At 28.9% G+C, this 27,040-nt stretch overlaps 1 protein-coding gene across 2 annotated transcripts in view; it reads right to left on the reverse strand.

Annotated features, from left to right (window-relative positions):
• LOC129981319 (membrane progestin receptor gamma-like) overlaps positions 1–26,448 on the reverse strand; it is a 79,329-nt gene extending 52,881 nt beyond the window's left edge. Inside the window, exon 1 of one of the 2 annotated variants that reach the window (XM_056092109.1) lies at positions 26,378–26,448. In XM_056092109.1, the coding sequence (XP_055948084.1) occupies positions 26,378–26,407 (30 nt within the window). In that variant the 5' untranslated portion in view covers positions 26,408–26,448. Of the gene's footprint in view, positions 1–3,329; positions 3,420–26,377 lie in introns of those variants that run through there. The other variant, XM_056092110.1, reaches the window with a different exon arrangement.
• Positions 26,449–27,040: the final 592 nt, after the last annotated feature.

Genomic DNA, 27,040 nt, shown 5'->3' on the forward strand with positions numbered 1-27,040 from the left:
CATTTCAGGCATATTAAACACAAAGATATATTCAGACATATTAAACTCATATATTCAAAAGAAAAGAATCTATAACAATTAATACCACTTGAAACAGATTATCTAATTCAAACTTATCACTTATCTGAATGAATTGGGGGATTGATTTCAGGCTATAAAAAGAAAGCGCTTCAACAAGCTTTAGAAAATAGTAATAATGAAAAAAAAAAAATCAATCTTTTCTGATAAAACTGCGTAGTCCTGACAACTGAAAAGCAAAATACAAAAATATCACAGATAAAAATTGTAACCTTTGAAACTTTATCACTTTTCCAGTTGCACGTTTTTTCTTTTTTGTTATATGCTATAATATAATATGTTGTTATAATATAATATTGTTATATGTTATAATATAATATTGTTATATGTTATAATATTATGTGTATGTTATAATAAGAAAAGAATTTTTTTAATACTTTATAACATTAAGTTACCTTTAAACTCGTCTGAAGCATTGAGTTACCTTAGGACACATTCAGAGTGAATAGTTAGAATTTTCTTATTTGATAAGTTGGATTGAATAAGTTAGGGATTCAAAATCACAATGAAAGCTCGAGTCATCCATCGCTCTGCATTATGTTTCAAATTTTGAAATATTAATATGTAAAAGTTATAGAGAAAATTCAATATATATATATATATATATATATATATATTACTATTTGAAAAATCATAGACCAATATTTAATCTGGGAGAAAATTTTAGAACCTCCATTCCATAAAGAAAATGAGCTAAATAAGAAAACTATTAGTCGAAATGCTATTGCTACAGTCACATCTTTTCTTTTAAGTATTGTTAATCAACTAGTCATTAATTGTTGTTATTCCGGGAAAGATCTGCTATTAGGATTTAATTGTTAATATAGAAGGCATCTGAAATGCTTACAATTTATTAAGATATTTTTAAAACAAAGAACAATCAACAAAATTTTCCCAATTATTAAAATTTTACAAATACATCTCAATTAAATGAAATTCGATGCGACATTTTTTTTGCATTGAACATTTCGCAAATTATAAATACCATCATTTCACTCTCACTCTTTTGCACATTTTGTGTTTATATTTGAGTTTTTGGAATAATTCTTCTGAATGAGGTATTTATTGAATGTCAGTTAATGCTTACAGCAACGTAATCTTGCCTCATTTCCAGGTTGCATCCAAATTCTTAAGTTGAAAGTGCGACCACAAAAAATTTGTTTTTCAGACAAAAAAATTTCAAGTGAGTCTCTTTTCTAGAGACAGATTCGGATTTACCCGATGAACGCGACTCGCTCGATATCTAAACTGAACTGATATTTGAAGCAAGTAAGATATTCACATCTTGATATTCAAAAGTGTTTTCTGATGCTCGGGTCAAAACTATATATTTGCATCAAAGTTCCCTAAAAGTTAGTACATTTGCTGATAGTAAATGTTTTTACAGACTGTATACGAGATAGTAAAAATGTAAGAATAAACTTTTCGTCGTTTCAAAATGTCCGCACTCGAGACGAGAGGCATTGAAAATGTTTCAATGCCTGCTACGCATATTTTCATCACTCATCCTTTGTCATTTCTTCAACTCTTATCACTGTCATTGTCTGTTGAGTACAAATGATAAAGAAATTATTAGAAAAGCTCTACCTGATTAACAGCTAGAGTTTCATAAGTAAAAATTTTAATATTGGATGATATCATCTACAGCAAACTACAAAAGCGAATTTCATAGCTGCATGCAGGTTACTTTTATTTATTTCAGTAATTACATATTAAGGGACACTGAAACAGAGAAGTACTGTTTAATTCAAAATAAAGTTTTTTTTTTTTTTTTTTTTTTTTTTTTTTTGCGAGAAAGCCCGAAGTGGGCATCAGTTTACAAGTTTCGATCATTCATCATTCGTTAAGTTGAATTTATTGATATTCCCTTTTCTTTTGAAGCTAATTCGACAGAGCCTTACATTCAGGCAACGGGAATTTTTCGACAACTACGACAATTTCTTTATATTTCATTCTCCCAACGAGCTGTGGTGGGAAAAATTGTAAAGAAAAAAAAACCACTTGGATAATCGATAATGGGTACACTAGTACATAGCAATGAAAGATGATTTATGATGGACATAAACGCCGTTCCCTATTAGATATCTAATTTTGAGTCATGAATCATCGGCTCGATAAAAAGGCAATCATATAATTTGGATTTTTTGGGGGATATTCCAGCAATGAACAAATAAATGAATTTTTATATTAAATATTGAGAATGATGGTAAAAATGTATGAAAGAACAAACAATTTTACACTATCTATTTATTAATTTACATTGAAAAAAATTTTTAGTTCATCCAAAATTTTTCATACAGTTTAATCACCTCCATTTATATTTAACATTCTTCACCTCTATTTATATTTTAATTCTATTTGTTTGCATCTTTTTAGTTTGCTAGTTAATCTTCATTAGCAAAACAAAACTCCACTTTTTATTTTATTGTAAACCTCACGCTGAGTTTTCTTAAAGATTGCAATTAAATAAAAAAAGTCGAAGAAAGATTAAAGAAATATAAAATCATAAATAAAAAATTTAAAATAAAAAATATTGCATAAAATTTTATTTATAGACCATTCTTAGCAAAATTCTTAATGCACGATTTTTTTCTTTTTTAAAAAAAATAATTTATATTTTGTAACATATATTTTAGTTATTATTTTAAAATAATTTATAATTTTTTTTATTTAACATATAAATTGTAATTTATAGATTAAAATATATATTAAATTTATATATTAAATTATATATTATATTAAATTTCTAGAAATATATATTAATATATATATATATATTACGAGAAAAATAAGGAAAATATATATATTTTTTTTTTATTGAACATTTATAAAACCCCCGTGCACCACAAAGTATCACACGGGGCTTACAGAAGTAAGTATATAACACATAACAAAAAGAAAAAGAAGAAAATTTAACAGTTATGAAGGATTACAGATGTCAACAATAAATTTACAGAAATTTTGAAAAGCTCTTCTAGTGGAAATAAGTTGGTGAAACTCTGTAGGCCAATATTTAAAATCATTTAATAATTTATTTAATTAACTGATTTTTTTATTTTATTCTATTTTAATGCGTTTATTTGAAAAGAAAAATGCAACGAAAAAATTATACCTTGTTAGGAATAGCATGTTCTGAAAAAAAAAAATCGCAATTTTTTTACAATTACCGACTTTAACTTCCAAAAAGAGACTAGTTAAAAAAACCTTTTATTACATACGCTGTTGTTCAAGGTGTTCTTAATAGTACTTACCGCGAGAAGAGATATAACCCAGCTAGTCAAAATATTGTCTATTCTGACCTAATATTTAAATTACCCTTAGGTCACGACGGCGAAATAATGTGCATATGCTGCAGCTCTCAAAACGATGACGAAATTTGAAACTACGTCTAGAATTTTTGCAAATCCATTTGATCTTCCTCCTTCGTTTCAAAATATTTGTCACCTAATTAAATAGACTGACGCATTAAGTTTTCTTTTTTTCCCTTCAGCACTCGGGTTTTCTTTTCGTTAGCCGTTGTTGGAATTAGTAATTAACCTTGGCAATGATCGCGTTCATTGAGCGTTATAAGTCTAACTTACGACTTCACTGAAATGTTGGATCGTTGAACTTTGTAGCAATTAAAAAATATACCATTTTAAAGCTGAAAGTTGATTGATTCATGTTACTTGACTTACTGAAGATGCTGGTTCTTATAAATCGATGGTAACAACACTTATATAAAAACAAATTTTGAAATGGAATAGAAAACCGAAATAACTAATTGAACAGAAAAAACTAACTGCAGTAATAATGATGAAATTAATTAAAAATTAATAGTGATTTATTACATTCAGCATATGGATACTACAAAGATGTACTAAGAAAATTCTTTTAAAAACAAATAAAAGGCTAATAAAATGCAGACAACGACAACAACAAAAAAAAAAATCCCCTGTTAAGTACTCAATTAATTCCTTGTGAAAAAATTAAATTTTTTTTTTCTGTTTTCGTTTTCGAAACAGGCAAAACCATAGCAACTTTCAGATCTTCCTGCGTGTGTGTCAAAAACATTTATAAAATTTCATTTGTATGTTTTTGGCGAGCATATATTAAAAAGGGAAAGAAAGAAAGGGATGAAACTGGACGTATATGCTTTATATTCAAATGTATAGATCTTTGTTACATTTTGAATAAATTCTGTGATAGCACCAGTCTATACAGATACTCGTATTTCTTCATTAGATGATAAAATGAAACAAAAAAAGTACCGAATTTATAAACATTATTGTTAGACAGAGCTTTGGAATTTCCACTGGAAGGAAATGGCTTGTTCATTTTTAATTCCCTCACTAATTAGAGAATAGAAAGATTATTTAAGGCATTTAATTATGTATAGGCAGCCATCACTCTCTCTGAAAAATGATGAAAATGATATTATGATACATCCTCGAAAATAACACAGTGATTAGCCAATTTCGTTGAATAGATATCACTGAGAATTCTAAAATGGCGCAAAGCCTTTATTGAATATCTTCTGAAGTTGTCGGCTAAAAAAAACGTAAGTGGCAAATTGACACCTGAAAAGATAATTCCAGATCTTACAGAGAATCTTATTCGAGAGTATTTGGTTGAACCATACAAAAAAAAAAAAAAAAAAAAAAAAAAAAATGAAAAAGAAGAAAAATTTCGATATGCAAGCATGCGAGAAAATCGATAGGAGGCACGCCAGATTTTTTTTTTTTTTTTTATGGTTGAAGAATGAAGTCTTTCAGCTGTACAGAATATTTGTCATAATCAGTATTTATCTTCATTTTATCAATATCAACTGACCTTTTAAAATCTAAAAGTCCTTTTTTCTGACGAAATAATTATGTATATTTTATTCTGAGATTCTGTTTAAAAACACAATAAACAAGCATTATATATTAAAATGAGCAGTTATAGTAAAATCATAAATATTTACTTACATATCCGTCATAAAAGATGGCAATGAAATAATTTTTTCCCGGATTTAAAATAAAAGCCAGATTGATAACTACAAGGTAAGCATTCGACAGTAAAATGAAGAATGCTGCATAAATAAAAAATAAAAATTCTGCATTGCGTTCCTGTTGAAAAAACTGCTCTTTTGCTTCATTTTTTTTTCTCTTGTTTGGTTGTCCTACATTTCAGAAGGTCGAAGACAATCTAAGATTTAAATCAACTAATTCATTTTAAAGTACTTAAGCGTTAATCAGTCGTTAACCTGTCTTAACTCGAAAAAGATAAAGAAACGGCTCATAAATACAATAAGTATCAGTAGAGTTTAAAATGCAGCACAAATATTAGATAATTTCTCTGTAGTTATTATCAGCGAAAAATTCTGAACCTTACATCTGCGAATACTTTTGTTTTATAAAAATCGCCAATCGCTTACAAAAACGTTTGAAAAATCCTCAATATTTAAATATTCGTGCACTAAGAGACTAAATGAAAACGATTAATAATTATTTTTTTAAATATATCATCCAATCGATATTAATATTTTATAGCAAAATTCATATTTTAGTGTAGGATCAAAAATTTCAAAATCAACCATTGAAATACATTTCTAGTTTGAGATTTTACGAATGGTAACATTGACCCATTCAACAAATGAATTATTTTCTACGTGATGCAAAAAATTTCAATTCTTCATAAAAAAGTTAGAAGCTTAAACTCAATTTCCATTCATCTCATGAGCCGGACTCTTAAGAAAATTGCTCTAAGTAAATAAAATTCTTTTATTTCCTAATTTAATTTAATTATGTCATTTTTCTTATTAATACTATAAAAATGTTGTAGTTTTCTAGTCCTAGTTGCCATATTTGGCAATTTCTTAAATAGTTCTGTTTCTTAAGAAATTCCGTTATTCTTGCTGTCAGTTATTTCTAATCCACGAAAATTTTTAATAAAAAAATTTGCATCTATTCCCATTTTCAGCTGGGGTTTAATGCGAAAATTTTTTTCAGACTTAATGAATTTTTGGAAAATGCAACAGAAGAAAAGACATTATTAAAAATAAGAGCTCATTTTCCTAACTTTTCATTCTGCTAGAACTTTCTAGCCATAAATAATGTATTAGTTTGAAATGAAACTTTTAAAAATTATTTTAAAAATGGAGTATTTTTTTTGGTCGGATTTTTAATAAATGAATGAATACTTATTTAACATGAATACAAACATATATAATTTAAGTTATTTCAAGTAGGCAATTATTATTTTACTCGCAATACAAAAAAAAATCTTAGTTTATAATAGCATGTACATTATGCCATTGCGATCTTTAACGCGTTGCGATATCGATATTTTACAAAAAATCGATATTTTTATCGATATTTTTTTTTTATTATCGTCAAATAGTGGGAGTGGTCTAAACACTTTTCCGCATATTGAAATTCTAATTTCTAATGAAAGTGTTAACCCCAAACTCCGCAAAAAATAATAGACCTTCGCTAAGGCAGAAAACGCCTTGCCTGGTATTGGCATGAAATAATTATAAAATATTAACATGGCGTGAATTTAGCATTTTCACTGAATCCATCATCCCTGGCGAGTTTTTTGGCGATTAATCCCTGCAATACTCTTAATGAATCCCTGACATCCTTGGCATGCAATTACCTGAAAATCAAATTTTTTTAGATGCATTTTTCCCAACCGTTTGAAATAAAAATCTGACACATAACTAACTTGTAGACACAAAATTACGTACTAAATTTGATATATTTAAGTTTTAGAGTTATCGCGTTTATATGCTTCTGATAATACAGACCGACAGCCGTTCAATTCCTTCTAGAATTTAGCTCAAAATTTGATAGGTGTTCTATACTATAGTTGTTAAATGTAGATCGAATTTTATTCATCTAACGATCTTCGTTTTCAAGTTATCATGCTACCATATATACGAACAGTCGGACAGACAAACTTTCTCTGAACAGATTATCTACAAGTATGATGTAAAGGTCATATACCAAATTTCATCGTAAGTCAAAGCGCTTACAAAAAGAGAGACATCCAGACATTTTCTAAAGTCCTATGTTTAGAAAATATCCAAATGGAACGTCCAAAATGTGGAGGTTGGTCAAAATCTCGAGTTTGAGCTTTTTCATGATTACAATACTTTTTCTACACTTCGCATACGAGAAAATAAAAACATCTTTAATGATTGCATATCTATTATGTCTTAATGATCTTCCGTGCGTTATGGTATCAAAACACTACATTATCAGTAAGTGATTATTAAAAGCTGTAGGCTGCCTATACAGGTGTAAATCCTCAGAACACATTTCCTTTCCTGAGAAAGCATTTGATCTGATTTTAACAGCCTGATCATACATAAAACCAAGGACGCCCATAATGACAAGGATGGAAACGACGCTTTTCTATAATTGGGTTTTGAAAATGTTTTCCTGAATTGATTGACTAGTTCACAAAAACTGTTGCTCTTTCAAACCGTAATGAAGAGAACATATTAAACGACATATTCGGAGGGAAAAACATCACATTTCTACAAGTATTTTTTTTTTTTAATTTTTGCCCTCATTCTTTAATTGGAAGTAGTAATTTTCTTCTTTTTTAATTATGAGACTCAAAGCATATATTTTAATGACTGGGAAAACAGGCATTTATATATTTAACTCATAGTTTCCTCTTTTTTTTATGTTGATTTTTGTTAGTTTGAACAAGATCCATAATCATCTTTTTGAAGTTAGGGAATTTTTCACTTTCGATATCTATTTAAAATTTTTCGATCCACACTCTCTAAGAATTATCCGATATTTTCAAACAATGACTCGCACAACTGCAATTCTCATAGAATTATCCAACATTTCCAAAATGTTATCCACCCAGTATAATAATAAAAATTAATTTAAGAAGATTTTTCAGAAGAATTGTTTAATAAAATAAGTGGATTTTAATTTGGAGTGGGCAGTTTTACTGTGTTCTTTCCTTTCAAGGGATATTCTGAATGCACGATGGAATAATAATAGCTCTCATTGGACCATTACATCTTTTCATGTTGCTACTCTGTCATGGTTTCCTATTATTCTGTAACTTATTGTATATGAAAATTACAATATGATATCTCTTAATCTAATTTAAATCCTAATTAATTTCCAAATTTTTATCTTGATATAACCCAGATTAACTTCATTCTAAAATGGTCTCTAGTTTCCTGATCCATTTCAATTTAATTACTTTCAACATGCGCTCTATAAAATGATTACTTTTGCATTTTCTCGCGCCCCGAATGAAGGGATAAAAATCCTTAATGCTTAGCACATTCTTTTAAAGATATCTAAATTTCCCTATCCTAAATTAACACGTGTCAAAAAAATCCCTATCAAAATCTCATAGTTAAAATCACCGAAGGGAAAATTTTGGTCTTTTAGGTCTTTTGCTCTTGTGTCGCGATGTAGACTGACATGTTATTTAATGCTTTTTATATGTACGTATTATGCCCCCCTGGATGGAATAAATCGAAGTTAAAAATTTTAAAATACTCTCTTCGGACATGCACCTGCTAAAAAGTATGTTAACATATATGTAATATAGAATGCAGATGACTGACTGATAAGAAGATATTGAAATTTAACTTCAGTTTATATTTTCATGCAAGGCATGGTTTTCAAACTGAGTAGACCGACGAAACGTGTCCGTTTACATAGGCGTAATAAGAGAAAAGTGCAAGAAGGTTTTCCCTTAACGTTTTATCATGATATTCTTATAAGGATTCGTTTGGCACATGTCGATTAAGAGAAGAGAATCTTAGGTATCTTGGAAGTTATGTCTAAGTGTTAGGAATTTTTACCCCTTCAATTGGAACACCAAAATAAAAAAGCAACCATTTTTTAGAGCCCGTACTAGAAATAATTGAAAGAAAATTTTGGATTTGGATCAGGAAACAAGAGAAAATTTTAGAATAAATATGGGTTAATTTAAGATAGTAAATTAATCAGGATTTACATTATATTTACAGACATCATTGCATTTATAGGGTATATAGATTGTGTCGAGAATGTAGTAAATCCAAAGTTTATTGCTGTTGAAGGACGATAAGAGTCATACTTAACTTTCTCGTTCCACCGGCAGTCAGAACAAAACGAAAATTTTCCCAATTTCTGATGCTCCCTTTCTCCAGTTTTAAGAGGTTATATTAAAATTTCTTCGGCCCTGCACAAAGGCTAATTTGGGGTTCTTCGTTCGTTAAGATGTAGCTATGGTCTTCTAATTGGTAACATAAAACCATGTTTGAGAAGATAGTCTTCCAATAATAAATGATTAAATGATTTAACAGCTGTCAAAATGAGCATTGGCCTGACAATACTTTCAATGTTTTAAAATCAATCTTTCAATGTTCAATGCCGGGGGGGGGATTTTATTTTTCTTTATTGAGGGGCATTTATTTTGACCGCAGTAAAATAGATGCATTACGAATGATTAGACAGATTAACTCTCTGTCATAATTAATATTTTATCAAAATATTAACTATCAATTATATTAATTCATCAATTATATTATCAAAAAAATTAATTCATTATCAACGCATAATGATAAATTAATGTTGGCCAGACGGGCGAGTCTTGCAAAGTTGTGTGGCATTAAACATGTTAAAACGTGATGATATTTTGACATTGAAAGAAAATTAAGTAACTTACGAAGACAAATTTTATTTCGAAAGCTTTGAAAGTTACCAGTTTATTATTCATTTCATATCCTGAAGAGCTTTTAAAATTAAAATTTCAGAGAATAGCTTACAATTCGGTGAAAACGCCGTGAGCAAAATGCATATTCATTCAAAATCAGAATTCACTCAATGCATTATAAACTTAAATTTCCCACAATTATCCCTCAATTGAATTATTGCACATTTCATTTTGTATCATTTCATGCGAAATTGCATTGCGCGACCCACAGAAACATCATCTCTTTATTTTTAAAGAAAACCGTCGCTTTGCTCTCTTTCTACATATCTGGATGATTTGGCTGAAACTTGTATAATATACAATATTCATTTATCATTTCGTAACAATAAGAACTTTTATGACTTTCTGTCTTTTGCTTCACTGCTTCGTTAAAGTTTCAATTAGCAACTTGGTGTGCCTTACAACTATGATAAACATTAGCAAGATCGACAGTACTTTTTACGAGCAGAAGTCGAGTCCTTTTATATAAATGTGATTTTTTCATAAACTTTTTTTTTATAATGCCACCTCGAGTTTCATCCAATCCGATTGAAAATCAAGACTTATCCTTTGGTCCGAGAAAGATTGGATTTAATTCAAACTTACTTAAAATACTCATATTCGTCCCACCTTTCATAATATGAAGCAGTTGTGTTGATTTCTGTCAGTTTAAATTTTACTCACAGTAAATGAATCTATATTCTGATATAACATTCGTAAAAAAAATAATCTTTATGATAAGCATTTGAAAACAGTTTATCACCACCTGTGTCGAAATTAAGTCATTTCGTAAAATGTTTTTTTTTTCCATCATACTGAGCCCCAATTTGTCTGAAAATAAATGTTTTGCTCTTAATCAATCTAGATGGGTGATTTGGCCGAATCTTGTTTCAAATACAAATATCACGCTACTGTTTCGGTGCATTACATCCCTCAGTCAATTAGAGTATTTTTTTCAAAATAAACATTTTTGTTTCAATTGCTTCACAGGCAGATTCGATAAAATATCAATAGTTTTTTTTTTAAATTTTTTTTTACATTCTATCTATCATCAAGTATAATACGATAGAAAGTTTTAAAATACATGTTTTCGTCTATGATTTCGTGATATTAATCTGTTATGATGATTGCTGTTATTTTGAATTCTCTCCTGGAATTTGACCTTATCTGCATTTTGAAATAACAGTCATGAAAAAATTGAAATGACAAATATTTGCATGCATACTTTATACATTTAATATACTTTATATAATGCATACTTTATATATTTATATATTCAGTAATACTGAAATGGCAAATATAGATTTAATATAATTTATAAATTTAACATATTAAAGTAATGTGGTTATATTAATATAAGACCGCATTAGATTTAACATAATTTCGCCAAAAATTTATCTAGTCAGTTTCTTGATCACCTTGAGGCTGCAAACGGTTTGAAAATGAATGTTTCGTTATTTGTTTATATATTGGACTGATTTGGTTGAATTATGGAAAGATACACATACTAGTCTTCAATTCAATAGAATAAATTTCATGACTTTTCATCTTTTGCTTTAGCAATCTTTCATCGAAATTCAAGTCCTTTTATTTTTTTCGTCACATATGCCTCTTATCTGCCATCAAAGTGACCACAAGGTGTCAAAAAAATCTATTTAACTGTACAAAAAATTGACAAAAACTGTACTTAATTATGACATATTCAAAGGCTGACTGTACCATCAACAGCGGTGGACTTAGACTTAGTGACTCTACGAAATGCATATTATAAGCCCTCCCCTTTTTTTGTCAATTTAATTTCACATCTTTTCATTAAATTCAATATAATTAATATTTATTTTCAATTCTTTTATTTCAATAATTTTGTATCAATGAACATGTTTGTATTATAAAAAGATTAATATCAGAGTGACATTCGCGGTTGTGAATAATAGTATTTATCTAGATCCTTGTTTGTTAGTTTTGGGATCTGTTTTGGCGCAAGAGCCATATTTGGCTAAAATGCGCCATTATTTAACTAGATGCATGATGTTTGCAAATAATTTAATAAGTAATTGGTCGTTATTAAGCAGATAGGAACCTGAATAAATATACTCTAATAAGCACTAGCAATATCTTTTTATTATATAATTCACAGAATTTAGTTAGCAGCTAAGCTATATTCAATTTTTTAATCACCTTTCCTACGATCTTCCTTTGGTCAAGTGGCTTTAGACAATTGCCTGATCAGAAATCCGCTACTGACCATGAATAACAAAGGCAATCAAAATCAATAACAAAGGGATCGACCGTCAAAAGAAACAAGGCACGTGTTCAGTGGATGCATTTCACTGTACATAAAGATTAAGGAGAAAGTACAAATGGCAAAGTTAATAATCGAAAACAATAAGAAAGATATTTCTAGTCATTTACACAATTCTGATTATGTGTAGTATAACATACCATGAAATACATCGATAAATATATGGATCTTTTTTGAAAACGTCATTTTACTATTATACTGATTACAATGCTATTTACAATAGTTACAATACTATTTATACAGATGGAGTTCTAATGATTCGGATTCCACCTGATTCCCACAATTTGAATATGCCTTTATCCGTAACCAAAACAAACAAACTGATCACATAATATTTACGTTAAATGATTATTGAAGTATCATCGTGACGGAAACAATTGCAATCAGAAAGGTAGTTAAATGTAATAAAAATAATAAGATAAAAGACGTCAATATTATATCAGATTCCAAAACTATTCTCACGTACTTTGATTCCCTCTTTATTAACGATGCATATTAACAATACCTAACTAATGATTGAAAGATATAAAAATAAACTTAAGTAAAATTTAAAAAATAAAATAAAATTTAACTCTTCGGGATAAAAGCGCATATGGGATTTATGGGAAATGAAAGGGCAGGCATACTAGCAAAAATTGCTACAAAAAGAATCTTAATTAACAATAATTTCAATAAATCGTGTATTCTAATTAAAACTGAAGGTAAAACTGAAAAGAATTCATGATAATATAAATGACAGGAATCCAGAAAAACGAGATGAACGGAAAACGTCTTTTATAATGCCTATATCAAAAGAATCCAAAGAAATTTTAATTTAACGAAATTTTTGCTATCCACGGTAATTATAAGGTTTATTAAGGCCATGTTTATTAGCAAAGATGATAAGGCTTTCTGTGGAAAAGTAGTGGGTGCGATTCCGTACTTTATCAAAGAGAATGAGTTTTGGAAATCAGTGATCTGGTTGGAAATAGAACTGAATGAAATTTCAAGCTGTCATCCTGAATATTGAGAAACTGTGCTGACTAAACAACTGAACCAGGGTGAGCCATCAATAACTATAGACATCATTATGTCTTCATCATGTTCTATAATACTATATTAGGTTTTTATAGTATTTTTTCCATTATTTTATCACTTTTTGCTACTTTTACTTTTTTATTATATACCGTCATCATTTCTTATTTGATACTATTATTTAATATTCCTAAGTTTGATCTCCCAATTTTCTTTGGTCAGATGAAAACTGGTTGCCTGCCATTTTCTTTGATACTTTACTTGTAGATGGGCTACTTCTTAGCAGTCCATCTATTCCCATTCGGCTCCGGGTCGGATGGGGTTCAGATCTTGTACATATTTACATCAGATTCATGAATCAATCTGATGTAATGCAGGATCAGCTTTCATTCAACCTACACTCGAAATTGCAAGATTGCCCTCATACTCATGTATCGAAATGAGTTGTCGATGTCACTCGATAGCAATCCAGGTTCATTGGACATCGATGGCCACAAGCGATTGTAGAGCAGGCAAATATCGTAATAAGTATTTTTACGTATTCATACCTACTGAAAAAAATCTGAATATATGAATTGACTTTCCTTTTAAGTTTCATTTTATTACAAAAGATATCGATAACCGGTGTTTGATTAAACATCCGAATTGGCTAGCTAAATAGTTCTAAATATGATTATGCTTCTTTAAAATCATATTTAGAGCTATATTTAAACTGGTGAAATCACACATTCAGTAGTTTTCACTTTGTTTTTAATTGATACTGATTATGCTTTCAATAATATAAAGATCTAACATCTATCTCACTAAATAATTTGAAATGGCATTGGCAGATGATAGCCACCTAGCTGCAGGTAAATGATGTTTATCTGAAGTAAAAAAAGGAAAGCTATTTATTAAGATTAAATATGCTTCACTGTTCGGTTTTCCTTGTAGTAATATTTCAGCTTTGGGGTTGGAAGGCTTTAAGTTTGAAACCGATTTTCCCAAAGAATGGGCGTGTTGTGCATTAGCTCTGTTAGAGCTGAATGTTTTCCTTTATAGGCGCGGAATCTGGAGATGGCTATATCGGCCCAGCACCACAAATTTCATCTGAATATGGATCAAAAATATACGGTTCATTTAAAATAAATTTTCATGCTGCTTTAAAAAGGAAAATGCATAGAATTAAGCTGGTAAAGAAATACAGAAAATAATTGTTTTCAATCAATTTCTGACATTTCAATGATATCACTTTTAGAAGCCTAAAAATTATAAAATAAATATTTTCTCTACCTTTTAATGGTTTATACCTACTTTAATAAAAACTGATATTTAAATATGTTACTATGTTATGTTTATTGTTTATCAGAATTCTTCAATTATATTGTAGTTGAAGAAAACATTTTAAATGGGAAAATAAAGAATATTGTTCAAATTATATTTATATGAATAACGTCATAATGAATTCTTGCTATTTTGGATGGAAGCTATAAACATAGCCAAACAAGATATATACATTAAAAAAAAAGAGCACTATATTCAATGATTGTACTTGATATTCGTTACTTTTGCATTTGGAAATTTTAACCCAGTTGACAATTTACAGGCATGCTTATAAATGACATGTTAATTGCGCAGCACTATTTTGATTTTAGAATCGACAGTGCTTAAGAAATAAGAAAATGAAATGATAGTACTGCATTAGAAAAAGCGCAATTAAACGTTGAATAATACCGACAGTTACTATTTTCGTGCAATTTTGACATTTGTATCGACACCGTAAACATACAAAACACAGGAAAGGTATAAAAAAACTAAAATAATGCTACTTAAATTACTGCTATTTGAATTTATTTAAAGATATTTTGCTGAAAGAACCATGTTACGCATTGAATATTTAATTGCAATCAAGTACAATCAATATCTATCTATTTATATCTATCACCTCTCGCTGTCTCTATACATGCGCAAATGTACAGAAAGAAAAAAACTACCTAAATTATTCAAATATAATATAATATGTTAGAAACAAATGAAAGAAACTTTTCATTACCTTCATTGATTTAAATCATATTTAATACGAATAAAAATAATAAAATTGATGAATTCAACACAAACTTACTTTTATACTGAGAAAACATCGAAAAACCTAAATATGCCACTGAAGCCTTTTAAAATGACTTCAAAACAATCCAACGTGCCGAAGTTGATATTCCTATGAGGATAAAAATAATCAACACGGAAAATATGATAAATTTAGCGGAAATTTTAGAAACACGTACTCCGAACCCCTTCTGATGAGAGAGATTGTATCCGCAGAAACAAGGAAAGAGACAGACAGTTCAAAACAACACAACTCCAAAACATATCAGTTGTCTTATTCACAAAATTTAGAATCATAAAGATACGAAGCCATAAAGTAATTTTATCAAACATAAATTGCCGAATACAAATAAGAGACTCATTTATAGCATAAAAATTTGATAAAGAACTTCCCACCTTTTTCCTTTTATTGACAATTACTGGAATTTTACATCTTGAAAGCTGATTAGAATAGCAAAGAAGCGGAAAAATGGTTTATACAAAGTTAGTAAATATGTAAGTGAAGTAGCATCAAATTCTTTTTTTTTTTTTCGCTTTTTCTTGTTTCTTGTTTTATTATTAGAAGTTTACAGTGTATATTGTTTCTTTTATAACACAAGAAATGAAAAGAAAAAAAAAAATGTGAACTTTCTATGCGTAAAATGTGCATTTTCGATTATAAATTATTCATAGAGAGTAATCCTATATATGCCACAGTAAATGTAATAAACTAGTGATTATATATAATTACCGGTGACTAATCATGATCACCGATAACTTTATGATGATTATGAATAATCACGATGATTATGAATATGAACTGATTAATATGATGATTATGAATAATCATCATATTAATCACAGAATATACATATGTGGAATATATTTTATAGTGTAACTTCAAGATTTTTAGGTACTCCCACATTTTAGATATATTTGAATTGAGAAGAGGCACTTATGGAATAATGTCCATCATGCTACCCGAATATGCCATAACGATTCAACTAGTTAGACAGATGAGCTTCGGCAAGTGAAATAAAGACTAAAATTCTTAATCTGCATCAATCATTATCACTTGTATAAAACCTGTTATAGTGAAGACATATACGAATGAAATTTTAGATGTAATATTTGTATCGAATTTGGATATTTGTATGATATTTTGGTCCAAATTCTTCAAAGGATGGCATTTGTTTACTGTTTAACTGTGAACAGTATAATACAAAAATGAAACGAGCTAGATTTATGCATTCATTTATATAGTTAGCGTATATTTGACGTTTTGTAGATCTCTAAGCCCAAAGAAGTATTCTATGGAACACAGATTGTGTGTGTCGTGTCTGTTTGCTCGTCCGTGTATATAAGAACATGATAAATTAAAATAGTAACGAGTTATATGGTTTAAAAGTGACATTAGTACCTTACAAAAAATTTTTAATTGAACAGTGACATTATGGACCAAACATATGAAAAAGAAACAATATATTTTCAGAAGCACAAACTTGATATTCTTCATTCCAATATACAACAGTTAAAAATATACTATATTTATTAAACAGAAGTGCATCTTGCCATTACATTGAAAAAATATTAACTTAAATTTTAATTTGCTTTTTTTTACTTGCTCAACTAAGAATAGGCTATGATTAAAAATTTTCAAAAATAAGGAAAATCGAAAAAAATAGTATTGTATTCAAGTTGAACTCATTGAATGGATTAATCATTTGGTACTTTTCATTAAGCCGGATGCAAGCAAAAAGTCGCCAAGATCTGTGCCAACTTGCAAACAAATCCATCAGTACAAATTTTTAGCAACTTTTTTTGACAAAGATCTAAATTTAGCGACTTTTCGCTTTCAAAGATCTAAATCGACCGACTTTTAGCGACTTTTCGCTTGTGCTTTCTAAGAGAAAAATATTCATTTTTTTTTTTTTAATTTTAAAATAGTTATCATTTAGTTTGCTCACGCGACAATTTCCAAAATTACCGCCAAAAAATAATAAGATCATAAAATTCAAAATAGAAATAATTTCATATATTTTTAAAGGATTTCTTGGAGGTCCCTTGAGAACTTTTGATAGAAACACATGTAGAGAACATTCATTTCGGAAAATACCTCAGAAAAGTTATCTTTATATAGAATACATAAAGGGGAATAATTCTGCATTCTTATTATAAAACTAGCCGCCTTTGGCGACCAGCCGGTTCGCCAATCTTAATGTTCGTTAAAATTTTAATAATAAAATATTTTATGCAATTTCTACTTTAATAGCTTCTTCATCAAAATATTTTAAAACTTCAAATTTTGATTATCATATAATTCATTCATAATATTATAAAGGCCTTCAGTCATAACGTAATATGTATCTCTCTCATTTTCTGTTAGCACCCGTAGAATTTATGCTTTAAATTAAAGTGGAAAGAATTAATCTTCAATTAATATAATAATATTTTTTACTGAAACAAAGCATTTTTTTTTTATAATCTGATTACTGAAAATAGAGTCACTCAGCGTTTAAACTTTATGGGCACTAAAGAATATCTTTTTTAATTTATGTAATATCTCAAGAGTTGGTCAACAAAATTTTCTTAGATTCATTATGAGCAGATCGATTCATTAACAATGTTTAAATTTAAATGCATCAAACACTAAGAAAATAAAACGAATCGTTTAAAATAAACGGTTGAAAATAGGTTTTAAAAAAAATACTTAAAAAACGATGTACTTAAAACTATAAGCATATACAAAAAATATATAACTAACATAAATACAATTTACTTACAAAAGCATGCAACTAACTTAAAAATAATTTAAATCATCCGTTAGTTGTCATGGCAACAATCAGAACAGAATGCGCATGCGTGAATTTTCTTCGCCGGTTACGTAACGCAAATACGTGATTTTTTCTACGCCAGTTGGGGTAACGCTTTGCGGATTAGAAATTTTTAATTTCCTTTATTCAGTTTTATTTTAATTCAAAAGTACTTCAGAATGAATCTGAAAGATCGATTCATTAACACTGTTTAATTTTAAATGCATCAAACATTAAGAAAATAAACAGAATCGATTGAAATAATCCGCCGAAAAATTTTAACCCTAGCCTCATTACTGTTGGGAGAAAAAAAAAAAACTGAAGCCTTTCTCGTTTGGCGGTGGGAAAAGTGGAAGATTTTTTTGGCGGAAAAGTTGGCGGTGGGGAAAATGGAAGATTTTTTTGGCGGGAAAGTTAGTTTTTAATTAATAATTAAAATTCTAATTAAAAATTCGAAAAAAGGAACCCCAGGTGCACATTTCCAACCTCCAAGGTATACATGTACCAAATTTGGTAGCTGTATGTCAAACGGTCTGGCCTGTGGAGTGCCAACAGACACACACACACACACACACACACACACACATTGAGCTTTATTATAAGTATAGATTTAGCGTTATCTTTCACACAAATGAATAGTATAAAATATTTAGGCAAAAATATGAATGTCTATAAATATTAAGAAAAAAATTCTTCATGCTTTAAAAAAATAGTCTTATATCATACATCTATTATTAATATCCTCTTTCTAAACTAATATCAAAGCAGTAGAAATGAAAAAAGTATCAGAGGATGACTTCTGACAAAGCAAATTCATTTAATTTTAAAAGCATAACTTAAAAACTAATTTAAAACAACACAAAAATAATGATTGCGCAAAATGAAAATTGCATGTTCCAAAGCATAGCAGAGGTTTATTAGTTTAAATGTATTCATATATTGGCAATAAAAATTATTTTTTCTATCTTTCCTTTTTACTTTCAAGATAACATTCAAAGCACTGAGAGAGACCGTATTTCAGTCGCCACAAAAATTCTTATTCGATTTTTCATTGTATCGTCAAAATTTTTGTTCTTTCTTGCCTCAAATAAGTTAACATGTTACGATAGAATATGAAGTTTGTTACATAGTTTTAACTTCAAAGACTAAATTTTTATCAAATTGTGGAAAAAGGTAATCAAAATAAAGACTAGTTTTTATCCATCAAAGCGCACATGAATGTGAGAAACGCAACACGTCAAATGAATGAAATGCAACCTATTGTAACTCAAAAGATTGAAAGTCAAATGTTAATTATATACGATATGCGACATTTTACACTTGAGAATGATACGAAAGATAGATAAGCATTACCTATATAATCTAAATAAGATAATATGAGGTGTATCCCTGTTTTGTTTAATTATGTTAACGTGTCGGTTTTAAGCAATACTGGGATATTTTGGAACAGAAGTTGTAATTTTGAACCACAGTCAGTTGACGAGCATCTGACAGTCAGATGTCTCTGAAATGGACCCCTCCTCTCCAAACTTCCACACCACACCAATCTCTAATGATTTAACGTGTATCAGGCCCGTTTACATGATGGTTCTTCAATGGAATTGGGCAACGAAGTTGGAACCCTCCAGTTTTGAAGTCGAGTCCTTACCGCTAAGCCACTGCGTTCATTAGGTGCATCCCCAGATTCACATTTTGTCGAAATATATATCCGTATGTAAATATATGCAGTTACTCCAAAATGCCATAAACTAACCGTAATATGACTATAAAATATTCTTACGCGATCTTTACACCTAAATAAATAGATTTGCGCCAAATTTTGGACCCACTTGTTCGAGAGCAAGAGATTCTACTCAAAATGTATAGTCAATGGAATGAATCTAAACACGAAATATTCTGTATTGAGAAAATAAGGAAAAGGGAAACATTTTTTTCTAATTCTGAATACCAAATGATACGATCAGTTTTTAAGTTTGGCTACTCTGATCGTTCATGTAAATACGATTGTGGATATGAAATAATTTAATGTGAAAATAGAAACAAAATAACTTTAAAATAATTCATTGGGCTAATTGAACCCAAATATCTATATGAAACATAGTGCTAAGTCATCTTAATTGTAATTGTTTAATGAAGCAATTGGAAATTTTTTAAACATCTTTCTGGGTTGTTTGTCTATTACAAATGAGACGTTTTTGAAATCATTCGCCAGTTTTGTTTAACAAATGAAAATTAAATCAACACTCGTTTTACATTCAGTTCATTTACATTTCCTCTCTATCAGCAATGAAATTCGTGTAGATTTTTTTTATGTTATGGAAAGTAAAATCACGAAATAAAAATTAAATAGGATGATAAGTGAAAATGGAATTATTCTTTCATGCTGGAGAAGAGATGTTAAACACGTGCTTCTGCGATCACATTGTTCTCCGAGCGGACTGTTTAATTGATTCATCCGCATTTGTCATATTTTCCTGTCTGCAGTGGTGGTAAGTGAGTACAATTTGTCGAACGCAGATAATTTTCAAGAATTTTGTAGATATAATATCCTATAAAAACGATGAAAAACTTTAATTCGAATTATTTAGGAAATCGAAAAAAAAAAAAAAAATACTTTATTTGTTTTAACCAGTTAACTGCCTCGACCTCTTCGGAAAATGGGTATCTAAATTGTACCGCAAAAATTTGGCGATTACGAGTATATATATATATATATATATATATATATATATATATATATATATATATATATATATATATATATATCCTGATGAATAAGCTCATCATAACGCAAAATTTGCACTTTTCCCATGACGTGTATATTCGTCAAAAACAGTTAACTGGTTAAAATGTCTTGAATTTTCAGGAATTTTAACAAGATATTGTTGTTTTTTTTCCATGAATCAGGAAAAAGATTCAAATTTCTGATCTTTTCTAAGTTTGTGTTAATATGCACGAGATATTTATCTGATATTTTAAAAAGATTGGAAACATCTTAATTAAAAATAAATAAACATATAAAAAAATAATTTTCAAACCGTAATTCTCAACCCACCCACCCAGCCTTTAAAAAACGACAAAGAATTTAAAATATAAATAGCAATAGAAAATTATATAAATGAATACAAAATTAAATAATTCTTTTGATTTCATTTTATAATCATTTTATGCAAATTCTGCTGAACTGGAAAGGACATAACACGGCGGGCCACTCATTTTTCCTATCTTTTACTTATAAATAAAGAACTCAAATATATATAAAAATTAAAAGTTTAGTCATAACGGCTAATTTTAATTAAATGATAAATTAAAGGATTTCTTTTAATAATATTTTAATTGAACAGCTATTTTTGTTTCTCTCTTTATATATGAAGTAACAAGCCATCCTTAATTAGCCATAACTGTTGCAATTTTATAATTTTTCAATAAAATAGATTTTAAATAAAATATTTTAAACAAAAAAAATCTTAGATTATAAAAATTTTTCAGAAATTGTAGTAACTGTCCTGTTCGCAGTTCATATATCGGGAAACGGTTCATTTAAATTAATCCTTGGAAAAATTAACATCTAACATGGATTCTACTTTTTATATTTTATATGCTTAAAATTGTTTACTGATACTTTTTTTAAACTTTTTCTGCTTTTTTTTTTTTTTTTTTTTTTGTAAAATAATACTTTAGTGTCTTTGATTTATTTTAATTTATTTCTCATTTCCTTTCCTCAGCCATCCCAGATTCTAGAATGCCTTGAAAAAATACTAAAGATCTGTTCATTTCAGCTAAACTCTTTTGAAATTCCATTTTAAATAAAACTCGCCAGGTAATTTTATTTTATTAATTATACGACAACTTTCATTGAAAAAGCTTATGAACACCAGATTGAGGTGAAAAGTCTATTAAATAGAAAACTTCTAACATTTAGTACATTGATTTTAAAAAAAGGAGCATCACCAGCTTTAAAAATGCTGGATCCAAAATTTTTTTTGAAATTTCTGAATTAATTGGATATGTGATTTTGCTTACTTTTATATTTTTCGGAAATTTATGTGTGTGTGTGGCTTACCCCACCTGGTCGACAATAACATCAAACCAGGTCCATGAGCCCGAACGCCTTCAAACAATGTAGCACAGCCTCACAGTGTGCTCATTGTCTCCTAATCGGCGAGTCATGATAAAAGGGCTTAAAATGCAGTTTCAAGGTGTCAAGGACCCAGAGGCACCAAAGGCTAAAGTTTGACTTTGTCTCATGCTTGCATTGCATTTAGCTGAGTATAATGAAATAGCCTTGACGCCTTGGATGACCCTAAAAGGAAAATACTCTCCCGACGTACTTCGTCCATTCCGCCCAGGACCCCCCCCCCCCCCCCGCTGCGATGAGGCAATGCAGGACTTTAGGGGAGTCGGAAATTTATAGATGCCATCAATATCATGATTTGTGTCATATTATCATAATATCAAGAATTAAGAAAAAATAATTCTTCAGACCTAACATCTGTTTGTTTGTTTCTTATGGCACTTGCCACTGACAAGCCCACTGTTACGAAGACAGCGATTTAAGCTTGAGGGGGAACGTCTCTTATTTTTTATAGCAGCGCCAACTAGGGCCAAGAGTACGACTTTGCCACTCACGCATCACTCATTCGCTTGCACAACCCCTTTTTACAGGAGGGCACATTCACACATCTCACAGATAGAACAACAGAAGAACAACCATGCCCAAACCGGGACTCGAACCCGGGACGCCCAGATCGCGGGGAAGACGCGCTACCCCTATGCCAGGACGCCGGCAGACCTAACATTTTTTCCCCCATACCAAATATCGTTTCATGGTTATGTTTTTAGTTATAAAAAAATGAATCAAAATTAATTAAATGAATTCAAAAGCAAAATTATTTTTGAGGAAATTTTAGAAATTTTGAACAAATAGTTTTCAGAATTTAACGTTTTTGATAAGAATGTATATTGATAAATAAAATTTAATTTTACTCATTATCCGAAAAATTAGGAATTTTTTTAAAAAAAACCTCAAATACATAAAATAATGAAAAAAATTTGATATTGTGTGATTTTATTCAAATGTTTAATATTATATAGGAAGACATATTTTACTCTATGCAATATTTTCTTTATAAAATAACATTTTTGTCCAATGTTTATTGCGTTTTAAATGATTTTTTATTTTAAGACGCAAACAATATAAGATCTAATAGAACAATATTTCTTTTAATTATTAACCATTAAAATTTCGGGAACTGTCAAAATGTTCAGTTTTATCTTAAAGCTAATGAGGAAAAAATTTTGCAATTTGTAATTTTTGCGATCAATTTTTTGATTTAGAAAGAAATTTTGCATCTCTTTAATAAATAGAATTCGTATTTAAATCCATCTGACCTCATTTTTAATTACTTTAGATAAGGATTTTGAAAGTGAAATTCATTTCTTAGATACTGATTGTTAAAATTCATGCTTGTGATTGCACGCTGGTATTTAAATTTAAAACGAGACGAGTCTAATAGTATCAAAAGTTTTGGAGAAGAAAATTCTGGAAATTAATTTATATACATAATTTTTATTTCTAGTTTTTGACTTTAGTAATATCAACAAAGTATCCAAATTATTTCTTATCAGGTGATAACCAAATATTTGATATATTTTGGTTAGTTCATTTCAATTGGAAATCAAATACCAATAAACATAATCCCGAATTTTACACTTTCACATTTTATTTGACCAAGTGCTCTGTGCTTAACCACGGCGACTCTGATATCACGGATAGGAACAAACGTACAAAACTGCACCATTTTATAAGAAGCTAAACAAGTGGAAGTATTCTATTTAACAAATAAATAAACGATAGGCAGAGGCAGTTATAGGCATTTTGAGGCCTAAGGTTGTGAATAACGTGTCTTTTGATAAGATGATCAATTTAGTTTCACATTTGAATACATTAGTAGCATGATAATGATTCATTTTAAGTTAAGATTTTTTATTTTACTAACTTTATGAATATGCATTTTCATTTATTTATTACTAGCCGCCTTTGGCGACCAGCCGGTTCGCCAATCTTAATGTTCGTTAAAATTTTAATAATTAAATATTTTATGCAATTTCTACTTTAATAGCTTCTTCATCAAAATATTTTAAAACTTCAAATTTTGATTATCATATAATTCATTCATAATATTATAAAGGCCTTCAGTCATAACGTAATATGTATCTCTCTCATTTTCTGTTAGCACCCGTAGAATTTATGCTTTTAATTAAAGTGGAAAGAATTTATCTTCAATTAATATAATAATATTTTTTACTGAAACAAAGCATTTTTTTATAATCTGATTACTGAAAATAGAGTCACTCAGCGTTTAAACTTTATGGGCACTAAAGAATATATTTTTTAATTTATGTAATATCTCAAGAGTTGGTCAACAAAATTTTCTTAGATTCATTATGAGCAGATCGATTCATTAACAATGTTTAAATTTAAATGCATCAAACACTAAGAAAATAAAACGAATCGTTTAAAATAAACGGTTGAAAATGGTAGAATTTATGCTTTAAATTTATGTGGCAAGAATTTATCTTCAATTAATATAATAATATTTTTTACTGAAACAAAGCATTTTTTTATAATCTGATTACTGAAAATAGAGTCACTCAGCGTTTAAACTTTATGGGCACTAAAGAATATCTTTTTTAATTTATGTAATATCTCAAGAGTTGGTCAACAAAATTTTCTTAGATTCATTATAAGCAGATCGATTCATTAACAATGTTTAAATTTAAATGCATCAAACACTAAGAAAATAAAACGAATCGTTTAAAATAAACGGTTGAAAACAGGTTTTAAAAAAACTACTTAAAAAACGATGTACTTAAAACTATAAGCATATACAAAAAATATATAACTAACATAAATACAATTTACTTACAAAAGCATACAACTAACCCAAAAATAATTTAAATCATCCAACGTTGTCATGGCAACAATCAGAACAGAATGCGCATGCGTGAATTTTCTTCACCGGTTACGTAACGCAAATACGTGATTTTTTCTACGCCAGTTGGGGTAACGCTATGCAGATTAGAAATTTTTAATTTCCTTTATTCTGTTTTATTTTAATTCAAAAGTACTTCAGAATGAATCTGAAAGATTGATTCATTAACAATGTTTAATTTTAAATGCATCAAACATTAAGAAAATAAACAGAACCGATTGAAATAATCCGCCGAAAAATTTTAACCCTAGCCTCATTACTGTTGGGAGAAAAAAAAACTGAAGCCTTTCTCGTTTGGCGCTGGGGATAATGGAAGATTTTTTTGGCGGGAAAGTTAGTTTTTAATTAATAATTAAAATTCTAATTAAAAATTCGAAAAAAGAAACCCCAGGTGCACATTCCCAACCTCCAAGGTATACATGTACCAAATTTGGTAGCTGTATGTCAAACGGTCTGGCCTGTAGAGCGCCAACACACACACACACACACATTGAGCTTTATTATAAGTATAGATAGATGACACGAGACAATCAAGCATCCACATTTGTGCACAATATTATAGAATTAGACATTCGGATATGTTAATATTCTTATTATTAAGTTAGCGTAATGAAATATAAAAGAACATGACTAAATATATTTGTTGTTTAATACTATTCTAAAATTTTATAATTCATATAATTTGTATTTTTTACAATTTTTTTTTTTTTTTTTTTTTTTTTTTTTTTTGAAAAAACATTTTTTTTTTTTTAAATCCGCCATTGTCTACTCGGGATATTCCGCACAAAACTCAGAATATCCCGACCAAGGTTGGATGCTTGATCATTTAGTATAATACATCTTATACTCGAAAAATAGACATTTCTTGATACGAATAATACTTCAAAAAAAAAAGGGGGGGGGGCTAATCACTTCATTATTTCTTTTCCTCCTTTTTTTTCCTAATCATTATATGTGTATATTAGTTTAAGGCATATTTTTTCAAAATTCTTCTTGTAAACACAATAATACATATTCAAAGAAGAAAAGAATTTAGCTTTTTGTCTCCTGCTAAATTAGGGAACTAAACGTTATGTATCACAAGAATTACGAAAAATTCTTTAATCAATTTTTAAATTAATTTAATCGAATTTGATTAAAATTTTAATATATTTTTAAATGTGGATTATCCAGGATCTTTATTTCAGTTCCATGTTATTTTATGAATCCAAGACATAAGTCAAAAATTAGGATTTCACGTGTTATAGACAACACGTTCTATGATAATTTGTCATGATTTGTTTTAAATTTATTTTTCATTAGTATCAGTTATGAAAAATATTGAAAACGAATGCATATCACTGATTAAAGTATGAATTGATACGTTTTTATCATCGTGAAAAACCTTTATGGAAGAAATTATGGAAATAAAAACTCTTTTTAATTACCTGACCTTGGTTTTTTCTACAAAAGAACATTAGTTATCCAAATTCTTTCTTTAAAAGGGCATAAGTGAAACTTCACTCAATAAGGATGCATTTATTTAAATTTCAGTATGAAAATCTGAAAAAATAAATAATCAGCTAAATACTTGCATATCTTTTCACTAATTTCGTGAAAAAAAATCATGTAATGATAAATTCATCTACTACAACATATTCTATTTGTCAGAGTTTACTTACCCCTTGAATAAGCTTCACGTTCATTGAAACAACGGTGAAATCGGGCCAAGGCTAATTTACAGACAAAACGAACTTGCATTATGAAACATTTTCTTTTTAGTGGCGGTGGCGGAATTTTCGTTATGTCATTTAAAGAACAGCAAACACGATCCACGAAGGTTAAAAAGGAATGATGTCATAACTTTTCGGGAGTTGAACAATAAAGCTCGAAGTGACCATGCATTTCCATAACAGTTCTGAAGGAATCGCTAAAAATCTGTTTTCTCATTTGCAAATTTCGAAAGGAAAGAGATGGAGCGAGATTTAATCGAGTTAATGTGTGGCATTTTGGAATTGGAAATTTTGGGATAGCTTAAAGTCAGGTGACTTTGACCTAACTAAAACTCATAAAATATTTAAAGATAAAGGAAAATTCTTAACAGAGGGATG

The sequence above is a fragment of the Argiope bruennichi genome, chromosome 8 (genome assembly GCF_947563725.1).
Source record: "Argiope bruennichi chromosome 8, qqArgBrue1.1, whole genome shotgun sequence".
Lineage (NCBI taxonomy): Eukaryota > Metazoa > Arthropoda > Arachnida > Araneae > Araneidae > Argiope > Argiope bruennichi.